Source organism: Chanodichthys erythropterus, chromosome 9 (assembly GCF_024489055.1).
Source record: "Chanodichthys erythropterus isolate Z2021 chromosome 9, ASM2448905v1, whole genome shotgun sequence".
NCBI classification, from domain to species: domain Eukaryota; kingdom Metazoa; phylum Chordata; class Actinopteri; order Cypriniformes; family Xenocyprididae; genus Chanodichthys; species Chanodichthys erythropterus.
In genome coordinates this window covers 24,950,562-24,970,882 of record NC_090229.1, presented here as the reverse complement: position 1 = coordinate 24,970,882, position 20,321 = coordinate 24,950,562, and the positions used below count along the sequence as shown (strand labels likewise).

The window sequence follows — 20,321 nt, the reverse complement described above, 5'->3', positions numbered from 1 at the left end:
TCCTCTCATCTCCAAAATAAGTGTAACTAGACCGGACTCTTTTTTCCCATGCACTCTGCTAGCTTGACGTTCTGCCAAAAATATCCCCTTATTTTCCTTTTAAATATTCTTCTGAGGAACTAATGAAATGAATCTTTCTTTTTGAGACACCCTGCATCTGGTGCCATGCTATATCGGCCAGTTGGCTTTGTCCTGTGTTAGTACACAGATTAATACTTTCACTTCCAGTAGCTTTCGAAGTTCTTGTGCCAAGTGTCGTAAATCATCGCAGCCATGGGTATTCAGGGAATGGAGCTGTTTGCCATCGGAGTGGTCATCATTCTGTTTGTGGCTGTTCTCAAACAGTTCGGCATTCTGGAGCCCATGTCGCTGGAAGGTAAGGAGCATTCTAGAACTGAGGTCCTCCCCTTTGTTGTCATGGTGATATGCTTGACCAATGAGGCCCGTGGGCCGGGGTTGTGTCAGGTGCACCCCGATGATGGAGATAACAAATCTGATGATTATTCTCTAGTAATGTTGTGACGTTTGTGTTAAAGTGAAGGAAAGGTATTGCACTCTCATAGTACTTTAGAATGTAATAATAGATTGTTCCTGTTGAGGTTTCATTGCTTGTGAGTTTTGAAGGTCATTGGGTCATTAATTGAAGGTCATTAATTTAATTTTAAAGCATTTTATTGCAATGTTTGCTTTACTGTATGCAAATATAAGCACAACACATATCTTTTACACCATATGTTACAGTGAGGGAACAAAACCTCCCTTTTGGGATATTCTCAAATGTAAAAAATAATTCATGAATGGCAAATGGAAGTTAATTATTATTTTTTATTATTTTTAGTATTTTGTAGTAGTAGTTGACTTAAATAAAAGTTAAATAAAGTTGACATGTTATACATCTAAAACTATTTTAACAGCATTTTGTCTGTTCTGTTATAATTATTGCTGCTTTTATGACCTTATTTGTGCTTAAAATTTAGTTCTTAAAGGGTTAGTTCACCCAAAAATGAAAACTATGTCTTATTACTCGCCCTCATGTCGTTCCACACCTGTAAGTCCTTTGTTCATCTTCAGAACACAAATTAAGATATTTTTCCTAAAATCCAATGGCTCAGTGAGGCCTGCATTGCCAGCAAGACAATTAACACTCTCAATGCCCAGAAAGCTACTAAAAACATATTTAAAACAGTTCATGTGACTACAATGGTTCAAAACTTTTCCTGTGCCAAAAAAACAACTAGCGACTTTATTCAACAATATCTAGTGATGGTCGATTTCAAAACACTGCTTCATGACGCTTCGAAGCTTTACGAATCTTTTGTTTCGAATCAGTCGTTCGGAGCAAGTATCAAACTGCCAAAGTCACACCCCCCAGTGGTGAACCATTGAAATTTCGAAACACTTATGACGTAACAAAGCCTCGTTTCCTGAAATCATGTGACTTTGGCAGTTTGATACACGGTCCGATCCACTCATTCGAAAAAGATTCATAAAGCTTCGAAGCTTCATGAAGCAGTGTTTTGAAATCGCCCATCAGTAGATATTGTTGAATAAAGTCATTATTTTGTTTTGTTTTTTGGCACACAAAAAGTATTTTCGTTGCTTTATAACATTAAGGTTAAAACACTGTAGACACTTGACCTGTTTAAAATATGTTTTTAGTAGCTTTCTGTGCATTGAATGTGTTAATTGTCTTGCTGGCAATGGAGGCCTCACTGAGCCATCAGATTTCATCAAAAATATCTTAATTTGTGTTCTGAAGATGAATGAAGGTCTTACAGGTGTGGAAGACATGACAGAATTTAAATTTTTGGGTGAACTAACACTGCAGGACAATTTAAAATAATGAAGGCCAAATGGTGATTAAAATGGTAAAATGGTGTCCAGTTAAATAAGAAAAAAATAGAAATAGAAGAAATACAGATTTCTCTTCATACATTCATTAAAATTTTAAACTAAAATCCAGAAATTTTCATGGACTTGCTGTATGTGCTAATACCAAATAGCTGATTATACATGTTTGGGTGTCTCTATTATTAATGACATGTTTTAGGACACTTTTACTGTTTAGGTTTATGACATTCTAGTGTGTTTTTCTAATTTTCAACATACTCAAAGACAAAGAACTTATTGAGACTGTTATATTGGTGTAAGAAATACTGCATTCTCCCTCTCTCTCTGTCTCTCTCTCACACACAGACACACTCTCTCTTTCTCTCTTTGAATCAAAACCCAGTCTAACATTACCCTTCATTCATTATGTATGCTGTATCGAACAGGCTTTCTTTATGGCTACCTAAAAATGGGTCCGTTGGTCTCTGGTCCTGAAGGGCACTGTCCATTTCCCTCTCACCCCTCGCTTCATCACAAGATCATATCCGCTCAATCATTTCTAAAAGTACATATCAGAGTCAGTCCCTTCATATAGATGCATTTCCTCTTAGTCAGGAAGCTTGAGATTATTTTTATTTTCTTCACTCTTCTCCACATTTCTTCTGTCGTCTGGTGGACGTGCCCTGTGTCATGCGCATCTTTGTTGTCTTGAATTACTTCAAACTATCAAAACATAAAGAGTAATGTAAAGGGTGGCCTAGTATGTGCAATATTTAGCATCTGGGTGTCATGTTTTAACATTCATATTATTGGCTGGTTAATCTGTTGGTACAGTCATTTATTTTTGATTGATGTCCTTAAATGGTCTTGACATTTGTGTCTCTTCTGTTTGACTTTCGAGAACAGAAGGTTTTGGGCACTGTTATTGACAGCCAACAATCTAAATCTTATTCTAGATTCATTCTTTTTTTTTTTCTCCTTCTTTTTCTTTCATTTTTTTAAATATAAAATGTAAATAGTTATCTAGATCACTTTCAGTGGCTTACGCTGGTCTTAGCTTTACTCCAAACCATATCAGGCTGGAGTGATTTGCTTATTTTCAAATCAGAGTAGACCAAATAAAACCAGCTGAGACCAACAACCCAGTTTAGGCTGGTTTAATAAAGTTTTTCTGCAGGAATATACAGCATAGGCACTAGGAAGGTCATATATTCATCCAGTGACACAACATTTCACCATTTTTTTACAAACAGTTATGCAAATAAACACTTCATCAGCTGGAAGGGTCTGAGTGCCTCATGTAATCTATGCATAAATCTTCATCCACTATTGGCCCTTAAGCCGGACCACCCAATGGATCAGCAGGAGACTATTTTTAGCTCAGTGGCATCACTTACTACATCTCTGACTATTCCTGAGTGCTGTGTTTCAGGAGGGTGATGTTTATTTTGGGTTTCTGATTGGGTTTCTGGTTGTGTGAATCTAATACGCAATCAGAGACGGTGAAGTATTACTTGTGAAGGGAAGTGTGTGTAATGATCAATATGTGCCGGCTCTGTTGCATGAGAGGAATTTGATCTGTCAACTCTTATTTATTCAACTTCCTTCTCTCCGTTCATAGTATATAATGCAAATAGTCTAGTCTGGTGCACCGCAGATGGAAAGCATCAGCCACCAGAGGGTGATGTTTCCTTACATGATCTCAAACTCAGACAAGGAAAATTTATGAGTTTTGAGTTCTGGCAAGTTGTGAATTGAAACCAAGGGGGCAAGGTTTGACTGGTTAAAAAGCATTTCTCTATTGATGGCCAATAAGATTTAGGGTATAGGGATCACAAATTGTAGCACTATATCACTTCAAGCATAAGCAGAATACAATGGAAAATATATACTACCATTCAAAAGTTTGGGGATAGTAAGATTAAGAGTTTTAAAAAATACTTTTATGCAGCAATGATGCATTAAATTAATCAGATGTTACAAAAGATTTCTGTTAAAATCCTGTTCTTGTGAGCCTTTTGGCTATTAATCGAAGAATCTTGAGAAAAAAAAAAAAAAAAAAAAAAAGCAGCACTCATAAATCTAAATTTAATTGCAGTGCTAATTATCCACATGGACTGTCTGTGCTTGGAACCAGAAGATTGCTGCATACATATTTATTATTACAAATATAAAATATAGCAAGAATCATGGACCTTTGACCTTTAAAATACATTTATACTGTTAATGAACTTACAAAACTGAAGAAGTACAACTTACAAGAAGCTGAACCTTTGAAGAAAATGTCAGTTTTACAGAGGGAATTGAAAAGTTTCAATTCCCTGTAAAATGGACATTTTCTTCACTACTAAAGATATTGGTTTTTGCTGTCATGAATTTGTTTATCTAAAAGATCACACTTGGCAAGTGAGCAGTGAATAAGGCTGCCGGTAGGATAAATGAAGAACAGTCTCTGTAGATCACTGCCATCACAAAGGCTGAAATACAGAGAGAACAATTAGTCGTGGGAAACTGGTTCACAAGGCAAGGGAAGCAGGATTTAGGGCACCTTGTGAGTGTGTATCTGTTCCAACAACTTCAAATATTAAAGAGGACCTATAATGCTTTTTTTTTGTTTTTGTTTTTTTTGTTATTGTGTAATGTTGCTGTTTGAGCATGAAAAAGGTCTGCAAAGTTACAAAGTCCATTCCAAAGGGAGTTATTCTCTATATCAGTAAGCATTTTTTCTGATTCTGAACTCCCTCCACTGTAGTCTTGAGTTTTCTTCCGGGAACGTACATGTCACAATATTCCTCATTTACATAACTCCCGCCAAAGCAGCGGCGTAGCGTCTGAGTATGCACGTTTATATGGGCCCGGACAGATTGGGGGCCGCTATTACGGGCTTAACACCATTACAGGCATTGCATAATTTTCGTCATCAGGAGGGTTCGCGTCTTAGCTACTGTACAACAGCCCATGCGAGAGTGAACTGACTGCGCAGTGCACACACCGAACGTGCCTTTCCGCAGCCAAATACCTTCAAAGGCTTGCATGTGCGCGAGACAGAACCTGTGTATGTATGTTCAGAAAAATGAAGTATAATAGAAAAAATTTTGTCAATAACTTGCTATGTTAAATGTACTAAAAATAGCCTAAATGGACCATAAAATAGCGATGATCTATTGTATTTGACATTCGCTTTTCTGTCATTTTTAAAGTGGGTTTCTGAAACGTATGCATGCAGTAATGTAACTGGTACAGACTTTTAAATGAGTCATATTGGTTTTCTGAAAAAAACTGCACATTTTAAGATATACTGTGCAAGATGTGAATAAATGTAACTCGTACACTCATACATTTTTATTCAACGAAATAAAATGCACATAAAATGTGATGGAAACATATTTAGAGAAGAAACTTCTAGTAAATTTAAAACAAAAAATTTAGTGACAGAATAATTAATTCATAACTGGAATAATCTTCGGACTCAATGCATCTTCCAAAGATTCCAAAGCCAGAGTCGAATCAGCCGAATTCAAACTTGGACTGTGCTGAAAAGCCGTTTTTTGACATTTTTGAAATGGATCCAATTCTGCAATGCAAAGTCATAATGATTGAGGAGCGCATATATTACTGCTGTTGTCATTAAATGTTTTTTTAGCATTTTTGTCTGCATGTTTGCAAAAGATGCGCCCCATCCCTCGAGCGGGGCCCGTAAAAATATTTTGCATATGGGCCCGGGGATGACTTGCTGTGCCACTGCGCCCAAGGAATATACAAAATAAAGGGACGAGGCCTGGTTGAGTTGCATTGTAGTGTGTTGAAACTTGTGGTTTTGGTAAGGGCCGTGACATTTGCAAAACAAGTTCAAAGCAGTTGACCAATCACAACACTGATCCAGCCCACCAGAGGACATTGCGCTTTTTGGAAGGAAGGGCTTCATAGAGACAGGAACTAAACAGGGGTGTGTTTCCCATACAATGACATAACTCATTGCTTAACCAACATACCATGATGTATTGTTGTAGAAACTAAGGTCTCTGTTGTTTGAACCATGTTAGTTCAACAATATGGGACTGTCATTAATGGCATCACTTGCAGGTGATGGAGTAATAACTTCTGCTAATTAATTGAGTCAAGATTGCAATTAATATATAAATAATATATAAATAAAATGTATATATATTCAAATGGGATGAAAGATATGGAATGTACTGAATGTTGGCTTGCTTATTGTTCCCAAGAGCATGATCTTGTTAAGTCCACACATCATTTTAACAAGAAACTATGCTTATAACCACAGCTTAAGAGCTGTAGTTCCAACCACGTTAGTTTGGGACACTGTTTGTGACTGTTCATTGGAACTATGGATTCGGGAAATGCCAAATCGTTAAAATATTGGTAATGAAGGAATAATGGTAGTGGTAACAATGGAACTTGCGACCATAACAATGGTTTTGGGAAACGCATCCTAGGGCATTTTAGACTGTAAAGAGAGGTGCTGCAACAGTGTAAAATATGTGAAAATAATGTTGGTTTTTAACCTTCAAGCATGAAAGCAGGGTATGCTATTCTTGTTGACCCCAAATCAAAACCAAGACTTTGTAAAAGGGCATTAAATTCCATTCCAGACAAAAAGCATTTCAAAAGCATAAAACTATTTTACTTTTGTCAGGGAACATGTATTTGAAATACAAACCCGATTCCAAAAAAGTTGGGACACTGTACAAATTGTGAATAAAAAAGGAATGCAATAATTTACAAATCTCATAAACTTATATTTTATTCACAATAGAATATAGATAACATATCAAATGTTGAAAGTGAGACATTGTGAAATGTCATGCCAAATATTGGCTCATTTTGGATTTCATGAGAGCTACACATTCCAAAAAAAATTTGGGACAGGTAGCAATAAGAGGCCGGAAAAGTTAAATGTACATATAAGGAACAGCTGGATGACCAATTTGCAACTTATTAGGTCAATTGGCAACATGATTGGGTATAAAAAGAGCCTCTCAGGGTGGCAGTGTCTCTCAGAAGTCAAGATGGGCAGAGGATCACTGATTCCCCCAAAGCTGCGGCGAAAAATAGTGGAGCAATATCAGAAAGGAGTTTCTCAGAGAAAAATTGCAAAGAGTTTGAAGTTATCATCATCTACAGTGCATAATATAATCCAAAGATTCAGAGAATCTGGAACAATCTCTGTGCGTAAGGGTCAAGGCCGGAAAACCATACTGGATGCCTAGACGGCATTGCATCACATACAGGAATGCTACTGTAATGGAAATCACAACATGGGCTCAGGAATACTTCCAGAAAACATAGTCAGTGAACACAATCCACAGTGCCATTCGCCGTTGCCGGCTAAAACTCTATAGGTCAAAAAAGATGCCATATCTGAACATGATCCAGAAGCGCAGGCGTTTTCTCTGGGCCAAGGCTCATTTAAAATGGACTGTGGCAAAGTGGAAAACTGTTCTGTGGTCAGACGAATCAAAATTTTAAGTTCTTTTTGAAAAACTGGGACGCCATGTCATCCGGACTAAAGAGGACAAGGACAACCCAAGTTGTTATCAGCGCTCAGTTCAGAAGCCTGCATCTCTGATGGTATGGGGTTGCATGAGTGCGTGTGGCATGGGCAGCTTATCTGGAAAGGCACCATCAATGCTGAAAGGTATATCCAAGTTCTAGAACAACATATGCTCCCATCCAGACGTCATCTGTTTCAGGGAAGATCTTGCATTTTCCAACATGACAATGCCAGACCACATCAATTACAACATCATGGCTGTGTAGAAGAAGGAAATGGCCAGCCTGCAGTCCAGATCTTTCACCCATAGAAAACATTTGGTGCATCATAAAGAGGAAGATGTGACAAAGAAGACCTAAGACAGTTGAGCAACTAGAAGCCTGTATTAGACAAGAAAGGGATAACATTCCTATTCCTAAACTTGAGCAACTTGTCTCCTCAGTCCCCAGACGTTTGCAGACTGTTTTAAAAAGGAGAGGGGATGCCACACAGTGGTAAACATGGCCTTGTCCCAACTTTTTTGAGATGTGTTGATGCCATGGAATTTAAAATCAACGTATTTTCCCTTAAAATGATACATTTTCTCAGTTTAAACTTTTGATAATGTCATCTATGTTGTATTCTGAATAAAATATTGAAATCTGAAACTTCATTGCATCATTGCATTCTGTTTTATTCACAATTTTTACAGTGTCCCAACTTTTTTGGAATTGGGTTTGTATTTATGTACCACAAAATGTAATGCTCTGCTGTGTTGTCTGTTTAAAGTATCATTTTTATCATCATGTCAAAGTTCAAGATTCATGTTAGGGTTTTGTCTAAATCTAATTGGGACAAACTTGTCTCCTGAGTGGGAGTTTTCTCAATTCCCTCAGAAAATTGTGTCAGAGTGAACTTTTAAATAGACGTGAGAAGAATAGAGGCAAAGAAATAATGAGAGAGGAGAGTTACCAGCGTATATATGGACTTCAGAGTCATTTTAGACACAAGGCTAAGACAAGATGACATCAACATAAGACACTCTTTGTTTCATCCAGGTTTTATTGACTTTTTGGAAAAGTGGACTAAATGTTTATCGAAACAGGACATCTGCCCGTCTTTGTACCTCAAATGTTACCGTCTTTACCGGATACTTATGATTCATTCATGAAACTTGTGGACTAACCAGGAAGAACAAGTGTTGGAAGACGTGAAGTGAAAGAGTGTTGAGGGACAGAGTGTCAGGATGAGTGTGAGGTGGGAGACAGAAGGGTTACAGACCGTGGGCATCGTCTGTCTAGTCTTCATGTTTCTCAAACTCATGCATCTGCTCGGACTAATAGACATAACTGAGACAGGTGAGAGAGAGAGTTACTAGCAAACATCATTCCAGGGGATGGTTCAAAATAGAGCCTTTTGGTATTGCTTATAGATGTACACAGTACAAGTTATATATTTATATGACCTTAAAAGAATATTCTGGGTTAAATACAATCTCTGTTGACAGCATGTGTGGCATTTTATCGAAATATCTAAACTTAAAACAGAATTATTTGAGAGGCAAAATTGCATGTAATATTCAGAGAATTAATTTTAGTTGAAGTTTTAGTAATTTCGTTATGTACTTTTTTCATTTTATTTTAAATATTTATGTTTATCTTTAATTTCTTTTTATTTCAGTTTTAGTACTTTTTTTAGTTTAAGTTTTTCATTTAATATTTATATTTTCGTAAATGTCAGCTTTATTTCAATTAACAAAAACAATTTGAATTTTTTTTTTTGATTATTGTTCTAATTTTTGTGCTGTTTTTGACTTGACAGCTGTTCTCTTTTCTCTCTCTTTCTCTCTGACCCTTTCTGTCCTTCTTTTATTTCCCTATCTCACCTTTTGTCTGTTTTTGTTAAGACGGTGAGTGTAAGCATCGGTCTATTATTTTAGTTATCAATCTTCTTTTCTTTGGCTCTTTCTTCATTATGTGATTGATGACTATGCTGCTGGAACTCGTATCCAAACATTAGCAGAGCTGAGAAGAAACAAATAGTTAAACCAACCAATTATAATTGCTTTAGTGTAATGAACTGGGAACTCTAAAATGAAAGTTATTCACATTGACATCAGCAGTCAATCACATTGAAAAAGAAAGTGCCACCCTGTCTATCAAACCTCCATCTCTTTCCTCTTCCTGCCTGTCTTTGACTTTTATGCTAACTCTTTTGCTTTCACTCCCCTTCCTCTTCTCTCTCTCCTTGCAACCACTGTCTCCCTCTTTAAAATGCTCTCTCACCTCATCCCGTCCCGCATCCCATCCACTCACCCCCATCCCTCTGTTCTCTCTGCTTTCCCCTTCTTCCTCTCTCTTTTTTTGCTCTTTCTCTCCCATAGACAGCAGTGACAGTGATCTAGAGCTGTCCACGGTGAGACATCAGCCTGAAGGTCTGGAGCAGCTGCAGGCTCAGACCAAATTCACCAAGAAGGAGCTGCAGTCCCTTTATAGGGGCTTCAAAAATGTAAGTGTCTGTGAAAAAGAGGGGAGGAAATAAGGGTTAAAATTTAGGTTAAAGTTGTTTTATTTTACAGAACAACAGTAAAATTACAATAGTAACATTTATGGTTGTCTTAATTTCTTTGCTTTCAAATGTTAAACCATTGAGCTTTTATTTTGGCGGGAAATCGCAGGAATACCTTAACACTTCTTTTTATTGACATAATGAATTATATGTCTCTCCTGTATGATTTCATATGAGTCTCTTCAGACCATAAGTTAGAACTATTCATGATTTATGAGCTTCTACAACTTTTGACCTCCTAACTGAACTCCTTTGCTATTTGTCTAAGGCTATTAAGTGCAAACAATAAGTGCAACCACAATCAGAGTACTCTCTCAATATTCAAAATAGAGATAAAATTGTTCTTCAAGCATGATACAGAGCTAAGGGAAGGTTATAACTACACAGCCCAGCCTATAGTTTTCATATTGGGAGATATTTGCATGCATCAGGGAGCCGCTTTGAAAATACGGGGTATTGAAATCACGTTTGAATGCACACTCGCGTTTTACTTTCGCTTTCACGATCGCGCATACTACTCTGTGAATAGGGAGCAGCGGTGATGAGCATGCATTCTACAATATAAGACATTTGTCAGATGCCTAGACTCTGTTGTCTAACGAATCCTCCGCCATGGTCTTGTAAGTCATCTCGCCTTACTCTCGTCACGTGATCAGTGAACTCTGATTCCTGCTGCACTGCGTACGACTCTGCAGCTCTTGTTTGATGAGCTGGATGGAATTGAAGCGACTGTTATCCAACTGAATTAAATGTTTTTTATTTCTACAGTGGAAGCGTAATGTAAACGTAGCGGTGGCATATTCTATCCTATTTTCACCCTCACACTTGGTCATGGCAATATAGCAAGACAGATTTTTACGTTCATGAGAAATCTCATCACATTTTAATCTCATGAGATTTCGTGGCACAAGATCTGGTCACACCCCTAAAAAATGTATTAGAAAATGTAACATTTTGCAGAATATTTAGTAGCTGTCTATAGCCATTTTGCAATTTTAATCATAAAACAGTAGTAACATTAAAGGTGCCATCGAATTGAAAATTGAATTTACCTCGGCATAGTTGAATAACAAGAGTTCAGTACATGTAAATGACATACAGTGAGTCTCAAACTCCATTGTTTCCTCCTTCTTATATAAATCTCATTTGTTTAAAAGACCTCCAAAGAACAGGCGAATCTCAACATAACACCGACTGTTACGTAACAGTCAGGGTGTACGCCCCCAATATTTGCATATGCCAGCTCATGTTCAAGGCATTAGACAAGGGCAGTCAGTATTAACGTCTAGATCTGTGCACAGCTGAATCATCAGACTAGGTAAGCAAGCAAGAAAAATAGCGAAAAATAGCAGATGGAGCAATAATAACTTTCATGATCCATGATATCATGATATTTTTAGTGATATTTGTAAATTGTTTCTAAATGTTTCGTTAGCATGTTGCTAATGTACTGTTAAATGTGGATAAAGTTACCATTGTTTATTACTGTATTCACGGAGACAAGAGAGTTGTCGCTATTTTCATTTTTAAACACTTGCAGTCTGTATAATTCATAAACACAACTTCATTCTTTATAAATCTCTCCAACAGTGTAGCATTAGCCGTTAGCCACGGAGCACTATCAAACTCATTCAGAATCAAATGTAAACATCCAAATAAATACAATACTCACATAATCCGATGTATGCATGCAGCATGCATGACGAACACTTTGTAAAGATCCATTTGAGGGTTATATTAGCTGTGTGAACTTTGTTTATGCAGTGATAGAGCCGAGAGCTCGGGAGGGGGCGGAGAGTACACCATTTAAAGGGGCCGCGCAGCATGAATCGGCGTATTTCTAATTATGCCTCAAAATAGGCAGTTAAAAAAATTTATTTAAAAAAAAAATCTATGGTGTTTTTTGAGCTGCAACTTCACAGACACATTCAGGGGACACCTTAGATTTATATTACATCTTGTAAAAAAACGTTGGATGGCACCTTTAAAAGAACAGATGAGTATCCAAATAAAACGTTTATATCCATAAATAATGTTTTGTGCTAACGTTTTGAGAACATTATTAAAGATATCAGACAACTCTGATCAAATGTTCTATTAATGTTCTTGGAAGAATGTTTGCTCATAACTTTGAGAGAACCTTGCCTAAACATTAGCTAAAGTTTTGAGAACATTCCTTGTTAGCTGGGAAGAAATCAATGATATGAAAAAGTAATGTGCTGAGAACTAAATTTTAACTAAGCACTAAGTTTAAAAAATAAAAGTATTTCATTTGTGCACTGCTAATGCCAAACAGAACTGCAAAAAAATCCATATTTTTCACATTTAACCACTTAACTCACCACCACAATACTAGAGTGTTTGTGTTGGATCATTGTTAGTGTGTTACTATGCGGTTGCGAGGTGAATGTGATTTCACCAAGTACAACAAGACCCTGGATCTTTGTTGATCCTGGAAAAACATTCCAATCAACCAATCAGATTTGAGGGACAAGTTTACAGTTTATGTCAAGTTTAGGCTTACAACCAGGGTTAGGTGCTTCTACATCAGTATTATTCACATATTGCTCCTTGCAAACTCTGGGGTTTTGCCAGGGCTTTGCTAAGTGGTTTCTAGGATACCCTGGGTGGTTGTTGGTTCGTTGCTAGGTTGTTTCCAGAGTGTTCTTGTTGGTTGCTTGCTTGGTGTCCATCAAGTCAAAAGAGTCTACACCAATGTCTCTATTATTCTGGTCCCTAGATATGACTTGAGTTCCTCCTTTAAAGGTTCTCTAAACGATCCTGGGCGGAGTAACTTCCTGTTGACGTTCAAAGTGTTGTCAAACAAAACAGAGGCTAGCTAGACCCTCCCTCCTCCTCCTCCTCCTCCTCCCCCCTCCTCCCCTCCGTGCTTCCTGAAACAGTCATGAACGCGCATTTAAAATCATTCTTGTCGGTTATTGGCTGGAGCGTGTTTATTATGTTTCGTGGTCCAGGCTGCACCAGGTAGTTTTTATTGCCGTTTTCGGAGCTTGTGGCGACTACAGAGACCGCGTTTTTTTGCAGTGTGTTCAGGGGACAGGCAGCTAGCGTATAGTGACGAGATGTTTGCTGCAAAAAATGTTTTGGCCTAAAAACGCGTGACATCACTTAGAGCACCTTTAACATATAAGTGTTTGTTTTTTTTTCAATCATTTTATGGTTCAACAGGTGAAAACTCAAACCGATTGTTTAAAAAGTATTAGCACACCTATATTCAACAAGCAGTGCAATTGAGTTATCGTTTATGTCTGTAGCACAAACAGTAGTATAATTCATTTTTAAAAATGACACAGTTCATCTTTAAGGAAAAGCTTTGGGGTTGAAAATGTTGTTCTTTCTGTTTGCATAAGCAGATGTGTACAATATAGGGCAGAAAATTAGCACAATGCTCTTATTTAAAGCCTTAATGAGCTGCCGATGTGGCACAGTGAGAATTAGTCCATTATCTGTTTAATTAGATGTTTAATTAGATGTGCCTCTCTTTCCATTTAAGGAGTGCCCAAGTGGTTTGGTTGATGAGGAAACTTTCAAGACCATCTACTCTCAGTTCTTTCCCCAAGGGGGTAAATACATATGTTTTTCACTAAATCAATAAATGTGTATATTGGTTTTCCAAGTTTATACTGTTTATCTTATCTATTTTTTATTATTCCCTCAGATGCCACCACATATGCCCATTTCCTGTTTAACGCATTTGATCTTGACAGAAATGGCTCCATTCGTTTTGAGGTGAGAATCTCTTTACTCATAGTGTTTCTTTATTACCCTCAATTTTTATTTCTTCATTGTCCAGTCTTTGCCCTGACTCTGCTGCTCTCATTGGCAGGACTTTGTGATCGGTCTGTCCGTGTTGCTGAGAGGATCTGTCACTGAAAAGCTCAACTGGGCTTTCAACCTTTACGACATCAACAAGGATGGTTACATCACTAAAGAGGTGCTCACTAAACCTTCATGCTGTAATGCTCCAGAGGTTCCATCACTGATACTTTTGTCAAGTGAACTCAAAGAGTAATAAGTGGCATGTTTGTGTTTGTGTGCATGAAGGAGATGCTGTTAATCATGAAGTCAATCTACGACATGATGGGCAGGTACACCTACCCCTGTGTGCGAGATGAAGCTCCATCTGAACATGTGGAAAAGTTCTTCCAGGTACCAATAACAAGCATATTTATATGAAGACACTCAACACACTCAATCTTACTAAAGCATTAAGATCTTCTACACTTTATAACTTTCTTATAGAAAATGGACAGGAATCGAGATGGTGTGGTCACTATTGAGGAGTTTATTGAGACCTGTCAGAAAGTAAGTTGATGTTAGTATTTACTCATAAGTGTAAATGTTTGTTAACCCTTTGAGCGGTAGGGTCTCACATATGGGATCTTTATTTCTGTGCCCCTGGGCGTACGGACCCACATATGGGATTTCGAACGTTCAGCGACGTCACATAACTGCCAGATTCAAACTGCTCTTTCGCGCTCTGGCTCTGAGACGGACGCGCGCAGCTCTTGTCATATATCACAACTATGCAGTGTTTTCAGCCACATAATATTTCTTTTAAGGTTTCAGACATTTAAATACACATAAGCACCATTAAAACAATATATTTAGAGTTTATAAAATACACACTGATGTCAGACGGATGATCAGTGGAAGGAGCAATAACAATCCATTCAAATTCAATTTGCCGATATTTATTCATATCAGACACATATAATGGGCCCAAGTAACTACAAAGTTTACTCTATTATTCTTCCAGTTCACCAGCCACTTACTTGCATATATTTCTGGAGAAAATGATGAATTCACCTGCTGTAAATCCGACTGACAGGACTCTGCGAACTGCGGGGCAAACTAAGACGGCGGCGCCCATCTGGCGTTATAGATCAAGATAAAGATCATTTATAAAGGCTTTTAAACCACAAAACACACTCACTTACACATATTTGAGGATCGGAATATCAGATAGTTGATGACATGGTAAGCAAGATTGTGAATATTTTAAATAAACAAGGAAAAACAAAATAATAGCGATCCACCTGTCATACAGTGTTATTGTGGCTGCGTTCAGTGCTGGTGACACGCAAGACACGTCGCTATGGAAACATTAAAGGCAAACGTTCTAAAATAACGGTCGCCTTAAAAAAACTCACTCTGGGGGGACAGTTAGAATATTTTAAACTCACGCCCGAAAGGGTTAAAACCATTCTTACATTAATTAAAAATTTACATGGATTGTTTGAAAATTAAAATGATTAAATTATCACATGCAATTTGACATGAAAATTATGTAAATAGTTAAAACCAGTGTAAAATTACATGAATTACTCATAAAATGCTTATTTCGCAAATGATCACATTCATATTTACAAATCGTGCAGTATATATTGTTTATATAACTATTTCTTTTTAAATTATCACTTTCAATTCAGTGCAAAAAAATGTATGTTAACAGTTTGATACGTAAACTATTGCTTACAATTCAATGTGCTCCATTTAATCCATTTTATGAAAATGTTTGCATTATTTAATGCAAAATTGTATATAAATTGTTCGTATAACCATTTTTATTCAGTTGAATGTAAAAATGTATGTAAATAGTTCGCAAAATCATTCTACATAAATTATCGCAATTAGTTCAATGCTGTTGATGTTCCTAAAATCATATGTAATGAAATAATTTTGTAAAATAACAATTGTACATAAATTAACACATTCAATTTAATGTGAAAATTTATGTGAGTTGTTTGTAAAATGACATTTGACATGAGATTTGATAACAACAGCAGAGACTTGAATGTGGGTGTCATTTAAAAAGTAACATTTTGAACAAAAAGCTGAGAAAATCACGTTTTTTTTTGTCAAAGACTACAACGTTTATAAGCAATGCATTTATCGCTTGTTTCTGCTTCTTTTTCACCTGTGTTTTGATTCTGAGATTCTGTACTCTTTCAGAAGATAAAGAAAAGATCAAAAAAAGAAGATGCGTAATGGCGCATTCTTTTTCTTTCAGAAGATACATAATGGCTCCCCTATAGTATAACAGTGAAAACACTGAAAGCTGGAAAATTGACCATATGCACGGTTACTTTCTGGTTTTTATTAATCCATCTTGGGCATTTCCAGTGAACTGTTAAGCCAAGCTCACTCTAGAGAAGTTTTTAAATCCTAACCGAATATGAAATCTGGTTGCAGCACACACACTATGCCAAGTTAACACAACAGGATTTAAAGCCCGATTTAAAGGGTTAGTTAACCCAAAAATGAAAATTATGTCATTAATGACTCACCTTCATGTCGTTCCAAACCCGTAAGACCTCCGTTCATCTTCAGAACACAGTTTAAGATATTTTAGATTTAGACAATAAATACACGATTGAGATGATGAATGCATGTATTGACTGAATTTGCGTCTGAATAGCGCTCCCTCCGTGGGCGTGGCCGCATTAGCAGATAATGAGCTGAATCACGGATTTCTGACATGGCTCTCTTTTCATACAGATTACATAAACACAGAAGGTTTGTTTTCGATTTGACTTATATGATTTAAAAATTGACATTTTTTATCGTTTTTTCAGACATAAGTATAATTTTTTTGTGATTAGTATTCACTAAGTTACAGTTCATTTTCTGAGAACTATCAGATTGGACTGCATTCAGAGGGAGACGAGAGATCACGCATCGTGTTAGTTTTCTTTATTTTTCAAAAAGCACAACATTTTGTTTTTACTCTGAGTGTACACAAATAAAAGAAGACATTCTATAGTTTCAATATATATATATTACTTATGTCTCTATGACAAAAAATGACGGAGTATTTTAAGTCTGTTTTGCTGCAATGTGAAAAAAATCCTGCAAAATGTCTTATTATGCCGCTTTCATCGTCGCTCAGATCGTCTTCAGAATCAGTGAGCGCTTGTTCATAAGCATCCGGCTTGTCGAAGAAGTACTTCAAAACATTTTCAGTGTAACGGCCACGGTTCTTCATTGAATTTTGATATTAGCTAGAGCCGGCCAGAGCGCTGCATAATAAGTAGCCACGCTTCACAGTATGGAAATACACACAGACATGACACGCCCCTACTGCGTGCTAGAATCTCCGAAAAACAAGCCGATTTCAACCTCGAAATGTACGCTTTTAAATATACCAATACTGCTATCTCACACATGGAAAGGCTTCTTCATGATCTCAACTAACAGATTCTGCAAAAAAACGAAAATCACCAATTTTGAAAAAAAAAAATGCTTCTTTCTCATTTTGCTCGAGAGTTGTGCTGCCGACTTGTGTCCCTGGTTTCCGTGACGGGTCACATATGCAAATATTGCATATTTGTGTACACACCGACTGTTACATAACAGTCAGTGTTATGTTGAGATTCGCCTGTTCTTCGGAGGTCTTTTAAACAAATGAGATTTATATAAGAAGGAGGAAACAATGGAGTTTGAAACTCAGTGTATGTCTTTTCCATGTACTGAACTCTTGTTATTCAACTATGCCAAGGTAAATTTAATATTTAATTTTAGGGCACCTTTAAAACAATCAATGTTTGACTTTTTAATGTTATATTTATATTTTAATGCAGTTATCACACTTGCCTAATTTACCAATAAACCAGTTTTATTGATTGCAATAAAGACCAAGCTAATGGGAACATTTGAATAAGAAACGCTGTGTCTGTAATTAGGCACGCACAAGCAACATTTTTCCAGCACTTCAAATTCATTTTTAATGTGATAACCAAAAACATTATTTGTTCATCCTTCTGAGATTGTCCCCGCTTGTAAAACTGAACATCTCAAGATGTAGGAAATTCAACATTTGATAGAAAACACTTTAATTTAAAAATAAAAAAATATATATTTATTACCACTATAACCAGCAGATGGCGGCAGAGGAGCATGAATTACACAGAAAGTGGGCACCACACTCTCCTTTTATAACCACAAAAGCTCAATGATTTTGGCACACTTGTGAAAACTCACGTTATTCATTGAATCTAACTAAAGTGTACTATAAATCTTTAATTTACAGTGTGTTGATGGTTTTTTTCACACATAAGTGTGAAAACTGATGGTCAAATTGAATTTTGCCAAGGAGGAACACTGAGACGCATCTTTTTTTATGTTTTCTTACATTTGAATAACTAAATTAACACTAGGACTGACTATTTAAGTGACAAAATTCTGATTATAAACTAGAAATTACACTATTAATGCTGTTAAAGCTACCTCAGGACATTACCAACAACATTACCAAGCTACCTACCAACACACTAACAAGTGACATTTCACCGGAAGTTTTCCAGCTGGTTTATATTATTGCGAAAGTTCTTAAGAGCGTTCCGTACATATGGTCAATTCCAGGATGCATTATCTCATAAATGACGTAAAACTCCATCAATTGCGGGGAAGGAGTTGAGGTTGATGCCAACCATTACAAATGGTCATAACTGTTTCTTTCTGCTTTCCAGGATGAAAACATCATGAACTCCATGCAGCTCTTTGAAAATGTGATATAGGATGGGTGTGGAGCAATCTAAAGCTAAAACAGCCCTCAATGTCCCAAACCACATGTCTATATACACAACTAGCACAGCAGTCACTCTCCGTCTTGTCCTGTAGCACTACTCCCATGCCTGCTGCACTCCGTAGAATCGTATATAGACCAACACATAGCCTACAGTATGGCATCACAGTTTGTACTTCACAGCAGGACTGCTTTTAAAAAGAAAAGCCTGGACGGCTGGGATCCTTCCTGTTGCTAAATACTGGCAACCATGTGGTGGAAACTACTGATCAGAATGAACAAATGAAGTAGCAAAGCCACATTTTCTATCACTGGTTGATGGATTCCAATGGAGTCTCCGACACTCGTATGAAAATCAATACAGCTCTGGACTGCTTTCTTCTGCCTTATAAATGAGGGACATTACAAGACTTGATCTCAACCTTCCAAGACACCATAGTTTGAAGGAGAGTAAAGCAACTATGGATTTCAAGGACCCAAAGGAGCGTCTAGCACAAATGACGATTTGAAGCACACCAGAGACTACATGTAATACTCACCAAAAGAACAAAATAAATGTGATGAAAAACGACCTGAAGCATGCCTGTCCAAATATGTGAGATATTTGTGATTTTCTTGCATGGAGACTGAAAAAGTTGTACATTTTCTTCCTTGTAAGCCAGTAGGTCCCACAGAAGACTGTAAGCAAACTAAAGCAACTGTATGCGTGAAGTTAGATAGTGTACCAGTGTTTATAAGTTCTACTCAAACCTGTATTGCACATATCAGTGGGGCCAGAATGATTTGTTTGGTCACATTTGATTCTTGCACAGCAATGAGGTATATAAAAAAGTTATATTTACAGTATAGGCATTTTAGAAGTATTGAAGTATGTGTTTTATTTTCAGGAATGTATTTATTTGTCAGGTGGTGTCTAATGGAATGCAGGGTTTGGGCATAAACAGACATGTCCAGGTTATTAAAAATGTGTTTTACAAATGCTATTATTATTTCAAAATAAATAAATAAATAAATTATATATATAAGGTTATATATATATAAATTTCGATTTTGTTATATATATATTTGAAACAGACTAAGATAAATATACTGTAAGAGAAGCTTGTTTATCTTTATTTATTTATTTTTATTATTTTTAGTTTTTTTTGCTTTTGCCCACATATTGTTTTGTAAAGGTTATATATTATTATTATTTCATGAAGTACAGTACATGATGGCAACTTTGAGCATCTGCTGCTTAAATGACAGTTATATTATCAGGAATATGGGGCAGTTATTGTAACTTTACTTTTACGCAACAATCCCCTTTTTATTTTGGGGATGGTGGGTAACTATTTCACAACTATACAAAAACAAATACTAAGGTGAAGTTAAAATTTCAAAGTTTATTAAAAGTCTGTTTTCAGTTCACTTTCAGCAACATCTGAATTGTAAAAGCTCTTATTTATTTAATCTTTATTTGGTTGGAACAGATACAGATTCATGTAGATCCAATGAATAAAAGATGCACTACTCTTAACCAAGACCAGTGTGTTTCTGTTAATGTTACTGATGCTTTTAATGATAGTCTCACTTTAAAGAAAGATGGGAAGTTGTGTGTGATTTAGTTAATAACAGTGAGTTATTCTAAGAGCTTTTAACAGGCCATTCTTAAAGGGACACTCTCATTTCTCAAGGTTCTTCTTTCTTCAGATGAACAAAAACTGTTTCTGCCAAAAACGGAGTGTCTATTTACACTAAGTGCAAATAGCGTCCCTTGTTGGCAAATGCTATTTACACTAGCTCCGCCCACCAATGTCTGGTTGTGCAAAAAGACATGCAGAATTTGACATTTTTAGTGGCGCAGCAGTAGCGACTAAGACTTGCAGGCCTGACTTTTAA

At 36.6% G+C, this 20,321-nt stretch overlaps 1 protein-coding gene across 2 annotated transcripts; it reads left to right on the top strand.

The window, feature by feature from the left end:
• The first annotated feature begins 273 nt into the window (after positions 1-273).
• kcnip3a (Kv channel interacting protein 3a, calsenilin) lies at positions 274-19,900 on the top strand. 2 transcript variants are annotated; one of them, XM_067393941.1, is made up of 8 exons: positions 274-376; positions 9,708-9,832; positions 13,407-13,476; positions 13,572-13,642; positions 13,740-13,847; positions 13,958-14,062; positions 14,156-14,218; positions 18,385-19,900. In XM_067393941.1, exons 1-8 carry the CDS (start codon positions 274-276, stop codon positions 18,430-18,432), a joined length of 693 nt encoding a protein of 230 aa, XP_067250042.1. In that variant the 3' UTR covers positions 18,433-19,900. The 2 variants fall into 2 exon arrangements, with proteins under 2 accessions (XP_067250042.1, XP_067250041.1); XM_067393940.1 differs by lacking the exon at positions 274-376 and having other exon boundaries at positions 9,345-9,832.
• The last annotated feature ends 421 nt before the right edge of the window (positions 19,901-20,321 follow it).